At 39.0% G+C, this 19,604-nt stretch overlaps 1 protein-coding gene across 6 annotated transcripts in view; it reads right to left on the bottom strand.

The window, feature by feature from the left end:
* Window positions 1-19,604, bottom strand: part of SULF1 (sulfatase 1) — a 169,299-nt gene that overhangs the window by 9,617 nt on the left and 140,078 nt on the right. For 5 of the 6 annotated variants that reach the window (XM_034763061.1, XM_034763062.1, XM_034763059.1 and 2 more), the window contains 7 exons: window positions 15,961-16,216; window positions 13,669-13,765; window positions 13,485-13,579; window positions 12,935-13,000; window positions 12,236-12,408; window positions 9,510-9,652; window positions 9,294-9,417 (listed from right to left, as the gene is read on the bottom strand). In XM_034763061.1, the coding sequence (XP_034618952.1) occupies window positions 9,294-9,417; window positions 9,510-9,652; window positions 12,236-12,408; window positions 12,935-13,000; window positions 13,485-13,579; window positions 13,669-13,765; window positions 15,961-16,216 (954 nt within the window). Of the gene's footprint in view, window positions 1-8,376; window positions 8,411-9,293; window positions 9,418-9,509; window positions 9,653-12,235; window positions 12,409-12,934; window positions 13,001-13,484; window positions 13,580-13,668; window positions 13,766-15,960; window positions 16,217-19,604 lie in introns of all 6 variants that reach the window. The other variant, XM_034763064.1, reaches the window with a different exon arrangement.

Raw genomic sequence — 19,604 nt, 5'->3', positions numbered from 1 at the left:
AGAAGTTTTCATTTTCTTTTATGCTGCACAATGTTGCAACCTATGCTTCCAGACCATGAATCTTCTCCTCCTGTATGGACACCAGTGTGGATTTCATACACCAGAAATCTATTTTGCCTTCTGGCAGAAAGGGCAACATAGCACACTCAAGGCAGGTTGTGGCAGTTGTTCCTTCATCACCCATATCTTGTATCTAGTGTGGACCCATACCTAAAATAGGAATCATACTCTCTCTCTAAGCTCCCACTGATTTTATCCAGTTTGCCATTCCTGTTCACCTGGCAACTGACTTATATACTAAGCCTTAATGCTCAGCTCCCTCCCTTGCAAACTGGAAGGGAATAACCATTCAGACACTTCAAACACTAGTTCCATTCAAAGCCACAAGGGTCCCAGTAACAAGGCCCGCTCAGAACACAAACAGAGCTGTTTCACTTGGGCAGTTCAGAGATCCACAGCCAGGGCCGCCCGGAGGGGGGGGGGGGCAAGTGGGGCAATTTAACACTTTAACAGGGTGACCTGAGACATATTTGTGTAGGTTATAGGAATAGATATTTGTTAGGTAAGGTACAGGCATAAGTTAAGGCAGTAAAGCAATAAGCGTACAGGTCTGAGGTCTGTAAGACAATAGCTTAGCTAAACAAGGCATAAGGCCCAAAGGCCTTAGCATAAGTAGCTAACAAGAAGTAACCCTAGATCATAAGATATCACAAGATATAATGCTGTACTGACTAAACTGCTGACGGGTAACCACAAGATACTAGTTTATACCAGTTTGGGATATTTTAAGTTAGGAACATCAGCAGATGTCTGACCACAAGAGTGCCATGGTAACTAATTGACGTATATGTTAATAAGCTTGAGGTAAAAGCCCTAATAATTTATGGGCAAAGGGCACCCCAACATTAGTAGCAGGAGAAACTACAAATAAGGAAAAGGGGCTGAAACTCCTATGGAATATGCATTAGGTATAGTGGTGTCAGAGTAACACATTATAAAAGTTGTATCCCAGCCTGCGTGCCTTGGGAGATGTAACTCTTAGGAGATGCCAGGATGACAAGCACTGGTGACAGTGAGGATGATGATGAGGATAACTAACACTTCAGGTCCTTTTGCAAGGGATGGTGAGAGCATATGGATGTTCAGACGCACATTCTTTATTATCTCTATCTACCTTGCTGGATTAGAGTATTTGTAACTTGCTATCTGAAAACAGAAGGTTTTTCCTAATTGTGAGTGTTGCAACTGTGCATGTTGGGGTTCCCAACTAAACTTTAATTTTAATAACCCTGGGCCTGATCTTGGGACAAGAACCTACGAAACCTCAGTGTGTTAACTGGGAATTCTTAGGTAGTCAATATAAATTAATACACAATCAATAGATTAGGTAACATTTGCCACGTAGAGCCAGTAAATATCCAGCTCCTTATTCAAGCCCTACATACAATATGGAAGTAGACATGTGCCATGACAGCATATTGCTCAAGAACAAAGCTTCAGACTGGCGACTGCTCCTTCGGAACAGTCTAATGGTCATGGGGACAAGTCAAGTCATCTGGAGGGACCCGAAACATATTTTGTCACATACAGCAAGTCAAAACCCAGCTCCTTATTCAAACCCTGCCATGCAATACTAAAGTGGGGGCAGATGCATGGCAATGTATTTCGCGGGAACAAAGCCTCAGGTCAGCTGGTGGCATATTCTGACTACTTTAGAAGAGTACAATGTTCACAGAGACTTGTTACTTGGGGTGACTCGAGACATATTTGTCATATTCAGCCAAAATCCAGCTCCTTATTAGAATGCCATCCACAATATAGAAGTGGAGTCACACTTCACAGCATATTGCACAACAATGAAGCTTCGGGTCAGAGAGTGCAATGTCCCAGCTTCTTCAGAAGAGTACAATAGTCACAGCGATGTGTCAGTTGGGGTGACGCAAGGCACATTATGTCATATACAGGCAGTCAAAACCCAGCTGTATATTCAAACTCCATATATAAAATGGAAGTCTGGCCAGGATGTCACAACTCACAGCATATCACACAAGAATGAAGCTTCAGATCAGTAAGTGGCGTGTCCCTGCTCCTTCAGAACAGTGTAGTCATCACAAGGACTTGTAATTTGGGGTAACCTGAGGACATGTTTTGTCAGAGACAGCCGGTCAAAACCCAGCTTCTTATTTGATTATTCAATTAATAAATAAAATTGAATTTTTTTTAAATAAAAAAAAATTAACAAATTAGAAATGTACATTTTTATCACATTCAATCACATTCATTTGATGACATTTCTAAACATTTCATCTTACGTGGATGTATTTTTCAATAACTTTGGTTTCTGAATAAGAAACTGGGAAAACATAACCAGTTTCAGCCTCATTTCATATTCTCATGTTTCACATAGGCCAGAGGAAACTGGACATAGCTACCTATTCCTTCACAGCTTTTACTCTTTGCTTTACTGCTGGCTTTGAGAGTTTGTGAGAAGAAGCATAGTCCACCACACTGTGGCAGTGTTAAGAGATGAAAGTCTGGCTTGGAAAAACACTCGTGAGGTTCTTTGTTTGCTAATTTGGGACTTGAGCCTACTCCATTGGAGTCAAGGAGAGTTTGGGCATTGACTCCTACAATGGGAAGTGCTTGAATCTTACACATAAATTGGCCTTCCCTCACTTAACATAACTACATAAAAATGGAAATATTTTAACTTTTCTAATAGTATCTTCTAAAAATATATCCTTTCCTTACAAATTGATGTGCTAGCTCCTATTTTAACACTCCCACCCACGGTGCTCATTTGTCTCCATGGTCCTATGTTTCAATTTAGTAGCCCTACCACCAACTGGCAAATTCCTTACAACAGAAAATCCTCTCTCTCTGGACTGGCTGTGTTTACAGGTTCTGGTGAGTGAGCAGGGGAAGAATAAAGTTGTGTTATTCTTCTTTCTGAAAGAGATGTAATGAAATCAACCACAATGAAAGAAACATGGAATGGTCATGTGAAAGCCATCCTTATAAAGCAAAATAAAGTGACAATGATTTTCTGCCTGCAAAAAAGTACATTATAAAGGATTCAAAGAAGAAAGCTAATTTATTTCTTAAAGAAAAAAAGGCATGTGGCACAGCTTAACATTTTACTTATCAAGCATCACTGATGAACTGAAAGCATCTATTAAAATGATCAGGTGAACAAACAGAACTAAGCTGTTATAATAAAGTTCCAAGAGCAACTTTTTTTTTCCAGAATGCAGGAACTAGGTTCCGATACTCAACACATTTTCCTGCAATGTTACAGTCAATGATGTCCAAAGCCAAGGTGTGGACAATGGGCTGGCAAGAACCTGAATTTCATAAAGAAACACGTCAAATATTCTGAAGATCACAACAAGGTAACTCTGTGTAAATTAGCAATTCTTGTAATACTTCCCCATCCTAAAATGACTGACCTGATCCTACTCATGAACATAAGTATTACATTTCAACTTCAACCTAAAGCCTAACTGGAGTTGCAACATACAATGATATAAATAGTGCCAAAATTTGGAGGGAGGATTAATATCTAGCTAAGCTGCCCTGCTTGAGAAACATTGCGATAGCCAGTCTTGGCTGAGTCTGACATGAACATTTGTTTATAACCAGGGCCGCCGAGAACGGGTTCGGGCCCCGGTGAAATTTTTTTTTCGGGCCCCCCAGCAAGGGGGGGCGGGGAAAACAGGGCCGATCGGGGGGGGGGGGGGGGGAGCCGGGCCTCCTTCCGGACCACCGGGCCCCGGTAATTTGTACTGACTTCCCCCCTCCCCGCCTGGTTGGTCCTGTTTATAATATAAAACATTCAAAACAATTTCAGTAAAAACTGTCATTTGGTGGTTGGAAGAAGCTCAAAGACAATTGCTGGGGGGTTATTGAGGGGTTTTGGTCAAATTCTATGGGAAAACCCCGCACAAAGCAAATGCATTATACAGCAACTTTTCCAAATGCAAAATATGCCAATGTTTTTGATGTTACAGATCATACTCATTATTATTATTATAAGGGGCAAATCCTGCCTCCCTCCTTCCATCCATAGAGGGACCTGTATTCTGCTGCACAGACAGGAGCAGGATGCCTGGTGACCCACACCCATGGATGCTATGGAGGCCAACTCCACGGAGCTCCTTGCATTAGATCTAGTAAGCTAGAGACAGGACAGTAAATGCTCATATACCTGGATCCACCAGCCATAGGAACTGCAAAGATTGTGTCATCCTCAGGGCTGAAGTAGTAACAATACAGCCCAGCAAGAGTATGTGGATATTTTTAACCAGGGCCATCACAGAACCCCTTCTGCGGCACATAGCTTGGTTATTCAGACTGTGTGCTAGAGGCAGGATTTGCCCAAGATGTTCAAACTCTCTCCCAGGGTGCCCTGGAAATTTATATTTATTGACAGTATTAATCAAGTGTTAAATTTTAACTCTGTCATTCTCCATTGGTAAGGCATGGAAGAAAAATGTGCCTGAAAATTATACACCGGATTCTCTGTTGCATCCACCTTATACTGAGCATAGAAGCAAAGAGGCTTAAGGGAGCCTGTCAGAGCTCCCTATTTCCTTTCCTGGCCCTGAGTACAGATTAAAGCATCCAGAGGGCTGCTTTAAAATATGCCTGATGGCTACGGTCCCCTAGGGATCATACACCAGCTGGGGATTGTTGGAGCACATTGTATTCTGGCCACACACCTGACACACCTCCTGCACTAGGCATTGAGGGGAAGGAGAGATGGAAGACAGACATCCTCAGCAAGAGATCTGAAGAAGGTTTCTGCTCTCTTTGCACTGCTTGAGTGGTACAAAGAGAATTGAGTGGGGCATGAATCTGGTCCCTTATCTTATAGGCATAACTGCCATCAAACTAAGGAAGTATTTTGGAAATGCCAGTGTTCTTCTATCAAGTCTTTGTATAGATGGATAAATAGTTATATTAACCCCCCCACACACAAAGGTCTATGTCAGTGAATGGCTGTGACCATACTTCACAGAAGTTGCCATCTTCTTTGTGAACCAATTAACTGTAAGGAAGACACGTTTTCAATAGGAAAACCACTCAACTGTGAATGCTCTTAGGCAAGTTTGACATATTTTAATTCCAGGAGTAAATGCAGGTGTTGGGGGTGGGGTGGTGGTTGTTGTTTTTCTATTTTAATTCAACTCACTGTTTGTTTCCTGTAAGCAAATGCAGAATCCTCCAGACAAAACCCTAGAAACCGGACTTTGTGCTTGGGGCATGAATTTCATCTCTAGAGTAGCTCAAGGCAAAAAACATCCATTGACAGCAAATCTGTACCTCACTCTCCCAGCTCACACCATACAGTGTATCAGTTTAGTTCATATCCCACATTATACCCCACTTCATCGGCTACTGAAACTAGGCCAGCAAAATCTCTCTTGGTTTGTTAGTGTATTAACAGATATGATTATGAGAACATCAGCCTGCTGGTTAAATGTGCCCCTTTTGGGGATTTCTGAAAAAGGATAAGAAACAAAACCCAACAATAAGAAGCTCACTGAGCACTTATAGGCCTACAAAATTGCAACATTGTAGACACAGCGATCTATTTTCCCATGAACATTCTGGGGACTTTCTTGTGGGGAAAAGAGGTTAGATGAGGTAATAAGAGGGAGGCACCATTAATGAAAGTTACCCTTAAAACTCTCCAAGGCATCAACTTAAGTACAGACACTACAATAATTACAATTTTACTATGCTGTTATAGTAGGACAATTGTCATTTTGTCAGGGATCTAACTGCCAAATGCCATACTATTCTGAGTGATATATAGAGAAACAAATTGATATAATGAAAATCCCATTGCCAACTAGCCAAACAAGTCTCATTTCAGGGCCATGATGGCAGCAGAAACTGTTTAATGGCTTTAACAGCAGCCAGGAAGTGCAACATTTTTTAATATATAAGAAATACAGAATAACTTATACCACAGTTAACCAATAGGGAAGACAATATTCTCATTTCCTAGAATTGACTGCATGCTGATTGGGTGAGTTATTTCAGATGCTGTAACCCACAACTCAAGAATGAACTTGAGAGGTTTCATAAATAGAGATAAAAGTGTAAAGGAAAAACAGAAAAATGTTTCCCCCTGCAATAAATCAAATCTTGTTAAAAATAAACACAGAGAAGGAAAATAGGGGAAAATTGTATCTGATTAATATGGAAGTGCTTTTGTTTTTAAAGTATTTTGCATTTTAATAGATAAACAGGATAAGACCCAATGTAGAAAAATACTGCTAAGGCTACATACATAAGCACACATTTTGGGATTCTCTTCTAAAACTTTACTCAAACTGTTATTCATGGCTGAGATTCCTTGAAGCTTCCTAAGGAATTTGGATACTCACATCCCATTAAGAATAATGGCAAATGGGCATCAAAGTCCCGAGGCAGCTTGGAAAGTCTCAGTCTGTGTGTATAGTTCATGGTTACTCTGGGCAGCTATTTATGTAGAGTCAAGATCTGCCATTCAATGCACATGTGTGGCATAGAGGTCCTATAATAGGTTCTTCCTGAATGCATCCAAGGGTAGAAATGGGCATGCAGTGTTCATTCTCTACATAGGCATTAAACAAACTGTGCGGACATATATGCCTGCAGCCACAACACAGCTAATATGGTTGTACTGGCCATAAATCAACACATTTAGTTGTGTGTTAAATTCTGAACTAAAGTATTTAAAATATCAATACATCTAAGCTGAGCTACTAAGCAGGCCCACATAATACCCAAGCAATATTTTAAGAGACTCACAACAGCATGGAGCTACAGCCTTTTTAATTCTGCACAGTTTTGGTACATGAAGAATAGATTCCTCTCAGAGATTCCTTTAAAAGATTACTAAGAAATGGTTAAGGTTTCTTTTATAAATGTCACATTCACAGGGTCTGAAGGGTCTGAATCAAAACTTTGGACACAAATACCTTTGACCTTTGGGAAACTCTGTCTGGACCTGCGCTTTACAGGTCAGTATTATTTTAATTGTGCTACACCTATTACTCTTCCCAATAGAATAATTTTAAATGACCTGGTGAGTCAGTGGCTAGAATGATTTCACTACTAGACTTTATGACAAGATGTAATATGATATATGGTGCCATATTATATGCAACCCTACAACATAAAAATGCCATCTCTGTTAGATATAAAGTTAAAGGTAGCAAAAAAAATGCTTGCAAGAAAGTCTTCATATGAGAGATTAAAAAGTATAGTTTTATTTAAAAAAATAAAACCAACAAAATCCAAGAATCTCATTCTCCCTTTGTAGTAAATAACTGTTTCCCATCAGGCTTTAGCAGGAGATGCTCAAAACTGTGAAATAACACGAGATTTCACAGAACAGCTCATCATATCCTCAGTCATGAAACTACACAATTGGGGAAAATACAAACTCGGCTCTACAGGGAAACAACTGCTTAAATTAGAGATTTATAAAACATCAAGATGTGATTATTTTAATTGTTTCCTGACTGCTGTGTTTGATACACAGAGCTAACAATCACACACTCTTTGCTCTCCCCATAAAATGGACAATTTATACAACTGTAGTCTCCTAAGGCCCAATTATGCCCTCACATACACCGGTGTAAATTTTGTGTAATCCCAACAAAATGAATGAAGCTGCAAAGGTGTAAAATTGATGGAAAATGAGAACAGAACCAAGTCCAAATATCCTGGATCATTTTCTACCATTAATTCTACACTTAACCTGAAGAGTGTACAGTGCTGCAGATACCAATACAGTGATGTTATGATTTCAGCTTTCTCAATGTCTCTGTCCCTTTTTCTACTCTCTCCCTGGATCTGTTTTCCCCATTCGCAGCAGTGAGTGGTGTGCATACAGTATGCTTACCTACAGCAACCCCACCCCTAGTAGGGGCCTCATCCAATGCCCATTGAAGTTAGCGGGAATATAGCTATTGACTTCAATGAGTGCTTACTCAGGCCCTTGGAGTATATATAAATCAGAGGTTATATTTAAACACATTTGTTTTACATTTACAAAGCAGCTGTATAGTCTTAAATTAAAAAACAAACAGTTTGTTCTTTTTACATAGATTCCCAATATAAGCATATAAGAAATACAGGCATGGACTAATTACAGTGAGCTGCATGAAGTCTTGCCATGACAATGAGCTAAGTTAAATGCAGAATGGCAGATCTAATAACCAATGGCCAAGTTCAGTGGAGAATATTGTTAGAAAATGCATGCACCAAAAGCTATGTTGTTTGCAACATAGCAGGATACAGACATTAGTTGAAATGGACTGGATCATGCAATTATTTGGAAAGAAGCTGCTGAGGAGAATAAAAAAGTGTGGATACCTGTGTGGATCATAGCTTCCTCCATCTTTATTTCCTGATATAGGAAAATACAAGAGTAACTTTTGTTAGTGCTTAGAACTTGTAAAAACCATTCACAATGTAGTTTCCATGCACAGCATCTAATCCTAAAAAGAAATGTATTGTGTTAAATATAGACAGAGCTGCAGTCCAACAAAAGTTTCCTGAAAGATGTGTTCAAAGAATTGAAAAAAATCCCACAAAAATCAGATTAGAAATTATAAATTAAGAGAATTTTCATGGAAAAAAGAGAGAAAAATAAAGAAGCAATCGCATAAAATATGAAGAGAATATTCCTGTAAAAGCACACTTTAAGGTCACCCAAAATGAAGTGCAACAAATTCCAGATAAATGAAGTATAAATATCACTTAATATTTTTTTTTTAATTCAGAAAAATTTGTAAAGGACTGCTCATATCTTGCTTCCCTTAAAAAGAGAGGGGACATCTGTCCATTAAAAGTCTGCAACATACATTCTCGGTTGCAATGTAGAGTTTGCAGTTACTCACTCCTTGATGGGGACGCGATTGGGAAGCAAAGACTAACAAAATTAATCCTGCAGGAAAGAATGGAAACAAAGTCGTACAAAGCTATCTAGAGTGGAATTAAGCAGCACTAGCATGTTCTTCTATTATTTTTTAGTGTAATGGCTTGGTCACCTTCCTGCCCAATACTTTGTAATGTCCATGTATAGTAACCCAACATATCTGCAGTGAAACATATCTGGAATGCTCTAATAATGCTGTATGCACAATTAACTGCAAGGTTTTCAGAGAGAGAGAGAGAGAGAGAGAGAGAAAGAGAGAGATGTAATTGATCCACTTAGTAATTAAGAAAACAAGACACCCTAATAAAAACATACATGAATAGTGCTTTCTTTCAGATTTTTTCTTTTTTACCTGTTTCAAGTCCCTTAGGTCGTGGATTGCACTGCTTGTAACCTTGACAACTTCTCAATTCCATTAGCTGTATATGTAACTGATTCAAAATGCCTCTTTCCACTGTGTGTACTGTATTTGTCAGCTGGGCATCAGAAAAAAAAGAAATATTTGTTAACAAGAGTGCAAACACACAAAATATTAGTGCTGAAGAGTTTGTAACAGAAATGGGTTTACCTGATAGGGATCAGTGTTCATATCAAAATATTCCAAGAATCCGGTTGCAAACTCACAGAAGAGAAAATTGTGTGTCTCATTAATTGTTCGCAAACACCAGTAGGTGTTGTTGTTTGAACTTGTGCAAGCACAGAAAGACCCCACTGTAATTGGGAGAAAATGATTAGCTTTAGATATAAAATAATAAACATTGCTTTTCTGTTAGTAAAACTTTTATTGATTTTAATCACTTTATTTTTCTGAAAAGTTCTTTAGTTTTAAAATTAAACCATTAAATTCTATTCAGAAACACAAATATTTCCTACATTATTTAAATACAAAAACATATATGAAAACACATCTTAAATAACAGGAGACATGAAATCCTGTGGATAACAGGCAAAATTCTGCCTTGCCTGACACAGGATGTAAATCTGACTTCTCTGGGGTGAATAGGCTGTAAGCCTTTAAAAAAAAAGTTCTTGTCCTCAGTTGCTCATGCAGATTGAGATTCAATGGAGTTGCTTAGAATATAAGTCAGGGTAAAATTTGCACCGATGTTCTAAAAGTAACCTTAACCTCATTGAACATATAGGATACAAGTTTCACAGAAAATTCCACCCACAGGGTGCTATTCTGCACTCCTCTAGAAGCTAGTGAGAGCTGTCTGTATGTTGTCAGTGCTGTGGCCTGAGCTCCATTTGTTAGGGAGTATACATGATGAGAGGGAGAGGTAATGTGGCAGGCAGGAGAGAAGGAGGTACATTATGGAGACTGAAGAAGAGGAAATGGAAATGTGAAGATGGGTTTGGATTGTACATAGAAGCTGGCAGGGGATGTTGCAGTGTGGCATTGGAGGAAGGGATTTGGAAGAGTTGCTGGGGGCCACTATGAAGCAAGAGGAGCAGAATAACAGAGCTGGAGGGCAGAAAGGAAAGAGGCAGGGCTAGCAAGCAGGAGTGAAGTGGCACTAGTAGGAAGAATGAAGCCCTGGAGGAGCAGTAATGGAGGTGATGCGCACCATCGAGGAAACCCCAAGGAGGACACTGGTATGGGCCATCAAAAGGTTTTCAGCATCACTGACACACAGCCCTCTGAGGTGAGTGGAACCAGCACACAAATATGATGGTGTTCCAGAATGAGAGGGTTAAATCGTATTATATTTAACAGCATAACTACTAATCTAAAATATTATATATGTGCAATGTCTGATTTAAGGTTACAATGATACTCTTAATGTTTATCTTTTCCTGATTTCAGAGTGTTTAAAATCGAAACCTTAAAATTAGCATTAACTAACTTTTGCATTCAGTTTCCCTGCTTTTTTTGTTTGTTTGATTTTGTTTGTTTTTGTCTCTGAGGAAAAGATTAGAAAAACATCAATTACTTTGGGTTAAAACCAAAAGTCCTTACTCAATTTATGCTAAATTCCTACCCCATCAAAACTCTCAGTTTTGTATTACATATGTGCAAAATATCACTACAAATGTAAACCCCAATTTTTATATTTCCACAATTTGCAATATTTGTCTTTAGCAAACTGGTCTGAAGACTAAAGGGCGGAACTTCAGCTGTCAATGGAACTCTGACAATTTCTACCAGCTGAGTATTTGTCCCTAGGTCTCAGTGAGATCTAGCCACCTGACAATTTTCAGCTTCTATAGAACAGCTATTCCTAAGTTATATATGTGCAAAAACACCTAAAAATTGTGGAAAAGAATGAATGGATTTTGATTAAACTTTCAATAAAAAACAAACAAAAAAACAATCCCCTTTGTTCTGTGATCAAAACTTGAAACTTTCAGCCCCAAAGCAGAGTTTTTCAGACAGTTACACACAACTGAAAACAATGGTTTATAATGGAAGTCCTGTAGATACCTTAAATGCAATGTTTGATATACTACTAGCCTAGATAAAAATTACATGGACTATCAATAAATTCTTTCGCTTCAAGTCAGGAGATGATCCTTAAGGGCCGGGGGAAAAATCCTCCTTCCTCCTGCCAAATTTTGGCATAACATTAACTAATGTGAAGATTATGATAGTTTTTGGGTCTCCCTTTAGTCACAGAGACATGATACCAGATTTTATGGTTTTGTCTCATTGAGTCTGATAATTATGTTCTCAATAAACTTAACACTAAATTCAGCTGATTAAATTCTGTCCTGATAGACTCCCCATGTAACTCCTATTCAGGGTTGCATGGGTGTAAATGACAGCAAAATCTGAGCCACTGTATTCATCCTCACTTTACTTTGCTTTAACAAAGTGAAGAAATCATTTACCAGAATTTAACAAGCAGTATTATATGGGTAGGTGGGAAAATAAATGTGAATATAGACAGGAAATAATGGAACTTTTATTTCTCTTTTCAGGATAATAAAACAGCATAATTAGAAGTCCTCTGAAATATTTAGACATCTTGAGCTACAAGAAGAGGAACAAAATCAAATTAGATGGTAATAAATAAGCACAGGAACATGTCTTTTTTGTGTTTTGTGTTTCTACTATCTTAATGGAGGCCTCTAGGTATTTATATTAAAGTATAAATAAATAATAACTACAAGTGCAGCTCTTCATTAATTTCTTTACACGGCAATTACTTATTTGTGTGCATTTTGTGTCAGGAAGATAAGTGCCTGCTTTCCAAAATAATGCCCTCGTTGACTGTCCTATCTGGCAATGATCACATGAGACAGGAGGATGAACCTGGTTAAAGTCTGCGTGTGGAGATAAGGAACACTCACAGTTCCAGAATGGTGCTGTCTGCCAGTGGTTATTATCATGGGTAAAGCACGTAAGTCCAGGAAGGCTGCATTCATCTCCTTTCTTCTGGCGCCTCTTTCCCTTTCTCTCCTTCTTTCTCCTGCGGTTCTCTTTGAATAGCTGAAGTTTGCTGTCCACCTCCTGTGCTGCTTCTCTGTTCAGAGGGGAAGCAATTAGTAGTTCACATAGACTAATTTCTATTTGTTTCATAAGAGCTTTAACAATTATGTTTATTTGAGTTTTTAAAAGGCTGAATGCTTGAAACTATGTACCAGAGAGGGAGCCTAATTAAGGGTGGTCTTTTTCTCTCTTTCTCTCTCTCTCTCTCCCCCCTCTATCTCTTAACATTGTGAGAAGATGCGCTCATCACAAGTAAATCGGATAGATGCTGTATCAAGTACAGGAAGTAAAGGTAATAGTACCCAACTAAAGATCATCAAGTCAGTCAGTCCCCAGGATGATTCATTTCATTGGGATTTGTGCCATTGTTTTTAATTTCCCAGTGCCCGTCCTGAGCTACTGAGGGTTCAAGTTGGGCAGCTAGTCAAAAGTTTCCACCTTCTGGTACCCACCAGACAACAGCCATTTTGGACTGTGGCTCATCACTGATATTTCACAGTTACTAAAAAGCAAAATAAAACAAGTGCCCAGCTGATAGCAAAGGGAAAAGCGACACTTACTTGAATGGATGAAGGTGGCTCTTCAGTTTCTCTCGGGCCTTCACCCCTTTCTCTTTGTTGTAATAGCTACAGATAATATTAAAAACATCAGCTTTTCATGACTGGATAAAACTTAATTCATTTTCTACAGTCAAAGCAAAAAAAATATTACACCATCTGTTTTATGTTCTGCACTTAAAAATAGATACTATTATTGTTTTAGTTGAATGTACAGTCTGTTTTATTTCACTAGCAGGAATGACTTACATGAGCACATACTATATCAAAATTATTAATAGAGATGAGTCGAAATATATAACCAGAATCCAAGCACACCTAATGCTAAAATACAGATCTGGATCTTAATTCATTCATGATGGCTCCTACCTGTAGAATGGGTTAAAGCAAAATCCTGGATCCAAATTTTGAGGAATTTAGGCTCTGGAGCCAAACTCTGCAGCTTGAATCCATTTCTTGATATTAATGTTAAATCTTTCCCACTGTATAAAAGCTCATGAGTTCATAAAGTAAATCAGTGAGGAAAACAGAGCAGCAGGTAAATTTTTCTTACCTCTGTTTGCTACAATCACATTCATCAGGTTTTCTTCTTTTTAGGTGTCCTCTCACTTCCCTTAAATTCTTAATTTTATCTTGGAGAGCTTCAATCTGCAAAGCACATTTATATGCAAAGTTACACTGTGATGACATCAGAGTTTAGAATCTTTATTAAGAATAGATTTTGAAATCCCTCTAACCTCCTTATCAATGTAGGCCTTGTGGTCCTTCCAGGCTCTGGATGATTGGTATAGTTCCCTCTCACAGTGAATGGTGTCATTTGGAAGAATAAAACACCTATAAATACAAATATATTGGGAATCATTTAACAGAACAGCGGAGAGAGATCAATAACTTTCCTTGTGCACATCCGCCTCTTCCCCTTCTTCCAACGTCTCTTCCTGTTCTCTCCTCCCCATAAAGTTTTCCAGTTGTACTCCGCCCTCTGGTAAGTAATAAAATAGACCAGTGGTGGCCAAACTTACTGACCCTCCGAGCAGCAGACTATAGTTTTCGGAAGTTTAAGAGCTAGGTGCACCTTGGAGCTTCTCCCCTGTGTCAGGGTCGTGGGGCTAGAGGCTAAAGCCCCGAGCGTCGGCAGGTGCCTCCCATGGGGCTGAAGTCTCTAGACCCCCACCCCAATGGGCAGAAACCCCTAGCTCCCCCTCCCCCAGTCTGGTTGGAGGGGAATGGGAGGGGTGCTTGGGGGGGGGCACGTGAGTGGACTTTAACTGTAAAAGAGCCGCATGTGGCTCGGGTGCTGTAATTTGGCTGCCCCTGATTTAGACTCAACAATGGCAGCCAGGGATGTGTGTTGGTTTAGTAGTCCCAAATCATTGCCTCCATTTGTTTTCTCTCTAACATGGAGAAAACTCCTCCTTGGCATGGGCTCTGTGCCTGCTATGTTAAGATGCAATAACATTAACATGTTGGAGATTCTCAATCCAATCAGAAACAAAACCAAAGTATAAAACTCCATCAAATTCTTAATCTCCCTTTAACCAAAATTGCCATTGCTTGTACAGCCACCAGCTGCAGAGAGGTAGGTTTTTTCCTCATGATCTTGGCACACTACCATGAATCTCCATCTATGAGCACACAATTGGTAAGAATGGGACATGATTGTCCAAAGCAATGAGTAATGACTCATCAATTTGCTGCGTGACAGAAGAAAGTTCCAGTGGTAAATAATGTGAACAGTTACGTGCTAAAGTATCTGTAACTATGAACAAAATAAATGGATTAAAGACAGCTATTCAGGATAACGGTTCTAACAAGAGAAAACAACAGTGAGAAGGCCAAGACTGACTTAACTGAGAATATCCAGTGTTGCTGTAACTGTATTGGTCCCAGGATGTTAGAGAGAGAAAGTGGGTGAAGTAGTATCTTTTATTGGACCAACTTCCGTTGGTGAGAGAGACAAGCTTTTGAGCTACACAGAGCTCTTTTTCAGGTGACCTGAAGAAGAACTCTGCTTAGGTCGAAAACTTTTCCCTCTCACCAACAAAAGTTGGTCCAATAAAAGATTTCACCTCCCCCACCTTGTCTCTTTTACCGAGACTAGACTGAGAGATAAACATCTGCATACTGTTTTCCCAAAGTTTCCCTTACTGACGTTCTCACACAACTTCCGTAACTGTGCATTTCTGACACTCTGTGGACACACCCTTTGCCTGCCCTGCTTCAATTTGACTCTCTTATGCCTCTGCTCCAGAAGAAAATGGAAAGTCATAGACCCATAGGAGTTAGAGATGGAAAAGGTGTACAGAGTCTCCTATTCCAACCCCTGTCATTGCAAGTGAATTGTCAATTATAGAGCTGGTTGGAAATTTTCTGATAAAACATTCTTTCATTGGAAAGTATTGATTTGTTTAACCCAAAACTGTTTGTGGAAAAGAATCAGTTCTGATGAATCTCCAGATTTGAAAAAATGTTTCGTTTTCTGGTTTGGAAATGTTAGTTAATTTATATTAACAAGGTTAAAAAATATAGATTGTCAAAATTGAAATGAACTATTATGAAATTATCTAAATGAAATGCTTTGATTGACCTGGTCCTTTTTTTTGGATTATTGGTTTGCAAAATTTTTTGAGATTTTCACTTTTTGTTCTGATTTGAGATGGGAAATTTTTTAAAATCTCAAAAACTCTTGCAGGATGGGAAAACTATTTGCTGTCCATCTCTACTCAATTGTACATAGGTTTAATTTGTTTTATTTGAGTGTCTGGGGCCAAGTCTGTACATTAATACAAACAGCCAGGAAAGTTGGAATCGCTAGGCCCAATTCTGCCCTCACATACAGAGGTACAACTGATCCCACTGGCTTGACCTGTGTAAGAGAGGGCAAAATTATAAAATCATTATTTTATTATATTATTGTGTTGTGTTATATAAACTGTAAAATACTGAAAAGCACAAAGAAAAGGATAAAGAAGAAAATTCAAATGTGGGAGAAAATTTACTTTAAGAAAAACGATATAAAGCATTCATACTTGTGTGTCACTCTGACAGAATCAGGTTGGCCAACAGCATTGGTGCCATCAGCTATCATTTCTTCTTCTTCACCATCACCACCATCATTACTGTCTTCTGAATCCTCCTCATTTTCAGTATCATGACGCTTACTAATACTTTTGGACTGTGACACTTGTAGTTCCTCCTCCTCCAGGTTTATGTCAAATATTTCACCTTCAAATTCCACAGACAAGGACCGAGTTTGGCGAGTATGAACAAATCGGGGTTTATATTCTGCATCAGAAGAGGAAAACATATTCATGCTTATAGATATACAAAAATGGATTTCATAAACAGGCAGCAAATTTCAAAGGGCAAGAAGGATGGACTTGTAACAAGGCACAAACTTGGAGATCTCAGATCTATTTCTGGCTTTGCAAAGACTTCCTTGATGATCTTTGGCAAATTAAGGACCAAATTTGAAGAAGTGGCCTCTTATTTTGGGTGCCATAATTTTTATGTACTCAACTTTATACATCCAGGGCCTGATTTTCAGACATGTTGAGCAACCAAATCGGCAACTGAAATCAATGGGAACTGTGGGAGCTCAGAACTTCTGAGAATCAGGGTGCAGGGGTCCAAAAATCACTTCTTTAAGAGATGGCGGCCCTTTTTCCTTTCAAAGTTAGACATCAAAAGGACAAGATTCAGTTACATAGCCGAGATGGCTTTTCAAGGTATAAGCATATCATGGCTCTCTGATATTTTATTGCATTGCAGAGCTAGAAATGACAAGATTTTTCCACTCTCATGGGGATTCAGCACTCATTTCTACCCCTGTAAGGGCCTGAGACTCCGAACTTAGAAATGGCACAACTTTAAATATAGAAATGTATAGAAATACAAAAGTTTTTATGGGTTGCTGCAAGTCCTGTACAGGTGGACTCATGATAACTAAGACATCTGGCTTTAAAGATGGAGATATTAAAAAAAAAAGTCCCAAATAACATGTTAAATACCTTCTCAAACATTGTTAAGGTGTTTTTGTTTGGTTAGTTTTTTACTGTTAGACAAAATGGAATGCATGATAGTATAAAAGTTTATTTGGACTGACCTGGGATGACCTCCACAACTCACTTGTTTTCCTATTTGTGAGCAATGTAGCTATCCCACATTCATGTTGATAAAACCTATAATGTTACATCATACCATGGTGCATTTCACCCCCGACCTCCCAAAATCCACCCAACCACACCCACACTGAGCAATGTATTAATTCAGACATGAGTAAGTTTGTAAGATCAATGGGATGGGGGAAATTTTTCCTGTAAATTTCAAAAGTGCTGAGCACACTGCCATTACTCAGTAGATAACAACACATTTGAAATGGGAGAAAGAGACACCATCTTTTGTAACAAAACTCTGATGGCATTTAATTATACATATGTTAAAAGTCCAGTGCTAGTGTGTTATGGGATGAGATGGAATAGGTAAAATATTTCAACACTCAAAATCCATGTCTGATATGCAACACTCTATGTAAAATGACTGGTGTCATTAAAAGTTCTCCGTTAATTTGTAGTATAACATAGGATGAAATGATTCCTGGAGAGTTCTGAAAAGGTATGGAGTGACAGATACTGCAGATCATATCACAAGCTTTTTCTGAGACAACTACACGGAACCTCTCTGCAAGAATCTTCTGGAAGCATTGATAGTGAGCCTCATTTAACATTTCTTTCAAATGACATAATCCTCCTAAACTATTTCAGTGGATACCTGCTGTCAGCTCTAAAAAAGTGTCCTACTCAGTCAGTGAAGACGTACACCTTTCAGAAGAGAAAACCAGTTACAAAGTCTCTCTGATGTAAAAACCTATTGTCTATAGTGAAGGAATAAGGCAAAGATTTGCAGGGTGAACTGAAATAGACCCTTGCAAGGCTACAAACTCCTCCCATGCTCTCTATTAATCAAATGACTGATATGGAAAGTTTGGAAAATATTTCAATCTTATTACTAAATAGTCTGAAAAACTGGGCCTGAGCTGCCCTTACACTGTGCCCCATGATCACCAGGTCCTTCAGATTGTATGCTGCTTGGATGGAACTCAGAGGGGATTTGAAGAAAGAGGTTAGGTTGGGACAGAGGATGAAGAAATGCTCCTTTCTGTAGTGCCAGAGCTTGCTCTGCTCACAGATTTCCATACAGATACAGGGAGGCAATAAAGCTCACAGCTCAATACTTCCACTGGGTCCACTTCATGGCTGTTACTGAGCGGCCAATGGCAGCACAGCTCCTGATGGAAGGGGCACCAGCAGAATAGAAGCAATCTCTGCAGTACAACTCCTAGCTTGACTGTCTCTATAGAAAAGCTCCTGGTTCTCAGAAATTGGAAATGGCACCGACTTCAAAACCTGTGCCCTTCTGACTCCCTACACCCCAAGTTCTCCCAACAGAGGATGGTTGAAGGAAACTTCACAAATTGGATCTCAGAGAGATTTTGCCCTGACCTGGCCTCTCCCAGGTGTTTTTCTGTGGGAAGATGTGAGGTAGCTTCAGGTCTGAATTGGAAATAATCACATTTCCAGTCTCTTGCCAGCTTTGTTTATTAGTGAGAAAAGAGGGGATAAAGTGAAAAATGAGGCAAAATAATTTTCATGCACTGGAAGACAACCTGTAAGCTGCAGGAAAGGACTGCAACAACGATTGCTATAGAGATAGCCTGGAAAGTCAAGGATTTGTATTGTAATAAATCCATGGCCGTCTAGGGCTTCACAGCTGTCACTATGGCCAGTTGTAACTTTACTTTGATAGTGGGGACAGAATTTGGATCTTACTGCTCCAAAAACAGAGCTTTCCAGGAGATGCTCCAGTAGCTGATTGCTTATGACATACAGATGATTCTGATTCTAGCCAGCAAGAGTCAATTTTAATGGAGTCCATTAGAGTATAACATTATTAAATACAAGAAACTATGTTAATGCAACACTTAGGTTGACCAACTAGAGACCCCAAAGTCAGAAAATGCCTAAGTTATGGCTGAATGCACAACCGTAACTTCTGTCCTCTGAAGAATGTTACAGGCTTTAATTATATCATCACAGGCTATACCTGAAATAATACAATATAGTATCATAATTTTTCTGCAACATCATATATACATGCAGCCTCTTGTAATTTTTGTAAAATTTTTGTATGCTTACACAAAATTTAATGTAAATTCCATAACCCACAATGCTGTCTAGACCCAGTGGAATACAGTCTGTACTTGACTCAGGCTAACTTAACCCAGCTGCTCTTGGCAAGAGTGTTAGAACAGAAAACACACCAAACATGAGAAGTTTAAGCATTTGATTGAAAATGCTGATGCAGTGAAGAAACAGAATATATATTTTTGTTAAGCCCTTTACATGGCTTTTGTAAAGGGAAATCATATCTCACCAGTTTATTAGAACTCTATGAGGGGGTCAACAAACATGGAGGCAAGGGTGATCCAGTGGAGATAGTGTACTTGGACTTTCAGAAAGTTTTTGACAAGGTTCCTCACCAAAGGTTCTTAAGCAAACTAAGCACTCATAGGATAATAAGGAAGGTCCTCCCATGGATCAGTAACTTGTTAAAAGACAGGAAACAAAGGGTAGGAACAAATGGTTTTCAGAATGGAGAGAGGAAATAGTGGTGT

The sequence above is a fragment of the Trachemys scripta genome, chromosome 2 (genome assembly GCF_013100865.1).
Source record: "Trachemys scripta elegans isolate TJP31775 chromosome 2, CAS_Tse_1.0, whole genome shotgun sequence".
NCBI classification, from domain to species: Eukaryota; Metazoa; Chordata; order Testudines; family Emydidae; genus Trachemys; species Trachemys scripta.
This window is presented reverse-complemented; position numbering and strand designations above follow the sequence as displayed.